This window comes from Poecilia reticulata, linkage group LG14, assembly GCF_000633615.1.
Source record: "Poecilia reticulata strain Guanapo linkage group LG14, Guppy_female_1.0+MT, whole genome shotgun sequence".
NCBI lineage: Eukaryota > Metazoa > Chordata > Actinopteri > Cyprinodontiformes > Poeciliidae > Poecilia > Poecilia reticulata.
In genome coordinates this window covers 12688410-12690717 of record NC_024344.1, presented here as the reverse complement: position 1 = coordinate 12690717, position 2308 = coordinate 12688410, and the positions used below count along the sequence as shown (strand labels likewise).

The following is a 2308-nucleotide window of genomic DNA, read 5'->3' as shown; positions in this document are numbered from 1 at the left end:
TTATTTTTATTTTTTTTACAATAATTTATTGGATCTGCTGGTTTTAGTGACGGTGTAAACTCGTATAGCCAGGGAGAGCATGCACAGTAATTTTGCATTTAAGATGAAGGGAGGAAGATGCACTCATTGATGGAAACATAAATTAAAAACAATATTCCATCGTGAGCATGCTGTTATTCATTATCTTTACAGCCGCTGAGATTTATTGTTCAAATTTATAGTGCGTATTATCATCGTGGGGCATATCATTACTATTTTTTTCCCCCTGGGCGACGGGAGTTGATAGGAGGGGCTAAGCTGCGCCCGCACCGCGCGCGCACAGCTACTCACCTCTGACTGAATCCCGTCTTCAACCTTTCATCCCTCAACTTGTCCCACGCGGGGGATGGACGCGACCGGTCGCCTCGCGTGGAGCCGCGGGTGAAGCAGAGGCGTCAGGGAGGGGATGCTGTTGAGCCGGCGGAACCGTCGGGAAGTGGAGAGGCGTCGGTTTGGGCGTCGGTGGTGATGTTTGAATTGGTGACTGCAGAAACTGCCAGCGTGTCGGAGAGTCGGGAGAGCTCAGCTCACTGGTGCGCTCTTACTGGAGAGGGAGAGGAGGAACGGACATATGAATGAGACTTATCTCCCCCCTTTAGTGGTTGAGAATTGTTTCTTTTTCTTTTCTTTTTTTTTTTTTTTTTTTTTTTTTTGAGGTTGTTTTAGTTTACCGCGCCGAAACAGTTATTGGCACAGATGAAAACGGGACTGACTGAGTGAATTGCTTTGGATGGAATTCTTGCATTGATAGCTTACGAGGCCAATATGCCAGAATGGGTCCTCTACAGTATCTATTCCTCTGTGGACTTCTGTACACCCCAAGCGACGGTAAGTTTAATCACATCTTTCCCCCTAACATTGTGAACTGATGTGAGTTCAGGATGCGACCTGAGACACAGTTTGAAGCTCAGAAAGAACAAACTGAGTGCCTTAAGAGAGATTTTGTATTTTTYCCCCCTGAATTATTGGCCATGATGCCAGCGCACAGCGCGTTATAGTTGACTGATTTCAGTTCTGGTGTCGGATGTTGCTGTAGGCCAACTCTTTAATGGCTCCGTTAGACAAAAGTCTCTCATTTATTCATGAGGTCTCTTCCAGGGAACTCATTTGTCAAAGGAATTAAATCATATATGACATCTAGAAGTAGTTCATTTAACGTGTTTTTTTTTAATATACATGTTACGGAGAAAAGTGTTTTATTGATAGATTTTTTTTTCATTATTATTTTGTCTACAGTCCTGTTAGAATTATGTCCAACCTTTGTTTTATTATCCTGGTAGCCTAAATAATGGTCTGATTGTCAGATTAAACTAAAAGGAACTCAGAGCTGGTATGGARACGATGGAATTGATGCACAGTTTACTCTCTGGAAGCTGAAAGTGCTTGTAGGTTGTGGCTTCATAAAAACGATTCTTCAGCGTAAACATGTGGAATTTGAGTAATTGTGATCCAGATGTAGATGTAAAATGAGGCATACTCCCTGGACACTTGCTAGATTGGGCATAACATTATAACCACTGACAGGGGAGGTAAATTGAAATTGGGTCCGGCGTGCCCTGTTCCGTATCCAAAGTGTTTCAGGGAACGAAGAGTGGTAACCCACCATCAAGTTTTATTAGTGAAAGTGGGGAGCAAAGGCTGGCCTGTGCAGGTCCAGTCCAGCAGATAAGCTACCATAGAGTGGATTGCTGAAGTACTGTTAGAATGTCCACTGTTTCATATGGGGCTACAATCTGGTCATGTTATACTTGGTCGCTTCATGGTACATTGATTGACCTGCTTGGTCCTTTTTGAGACTTCAGTTGTTGTTTGACTGCTGTTGAGCTTTGTTCCTCGTGATTGGGCCTCTTGTTTTTCAAAGCACAATCCTCATCTTTATCCAGTCGCCTTATTCCAAGTCAAATGTTAACAAATCAGAACAAACACTGAGTTGATTGCCCGGCTTTACTTTTGCAAAGATTTGCGTTTGAAGAGATGCGTAATTCCTTTTGTACAGCATAAACTTCTTCCTCATCTTTGGTCAAAATTGTCAGAAGTAATTTATGTGAGACACAATGTTCAGGCAAATAACCCTTGATGTGTTGGAGAGAGTGATGATAAGATCCCTGAGAAAACAATTGTGTTTTTGATACACAGGCAGGGTGTTATATTGACTTAATCATTTTCAGATCTGGTTGGTTTTAAATGTGTTTTTATAAATAGACTCTTAGTTATACTCTTCAAACAACAGCAGCAAAAAAACAAAAAGAAAAAAAAAAAAAAAAAAAAA

The 2308-nt window shown here is 41.6% G+C and overlaps 1 protein-coding gene across 3 annotated transcripts in view; it reads left to right on the top strand.

Annotated features, from left to right (window-relative positions):
- The first annotated feature begins 282 nt into the window (after positions 1-282).
- The window catches only part of LOC103475879 (roundabout homolog 2-like), a 90430-nt gene continuing 88404 nt past the window's right edge, over positions 283-2308 (top strand). For 2 of the 3 annotated variants that reach the window (XM_008427819.2, XM_008427818.2), the window contains exon 1: positions 284-867. In XM_008427819.2, coding sequence (XP_008426041.1) covers positions 813-867 — 55 coding nt within the window. In that variant the 5' untranslated portion in view covers positions 284-812. Of the gene's footprint in view, positions 868-2308 lie in introns of all 3 variants that reach the window. The other variant, XM_017308646.1, reaches the window with a different exon arrangement.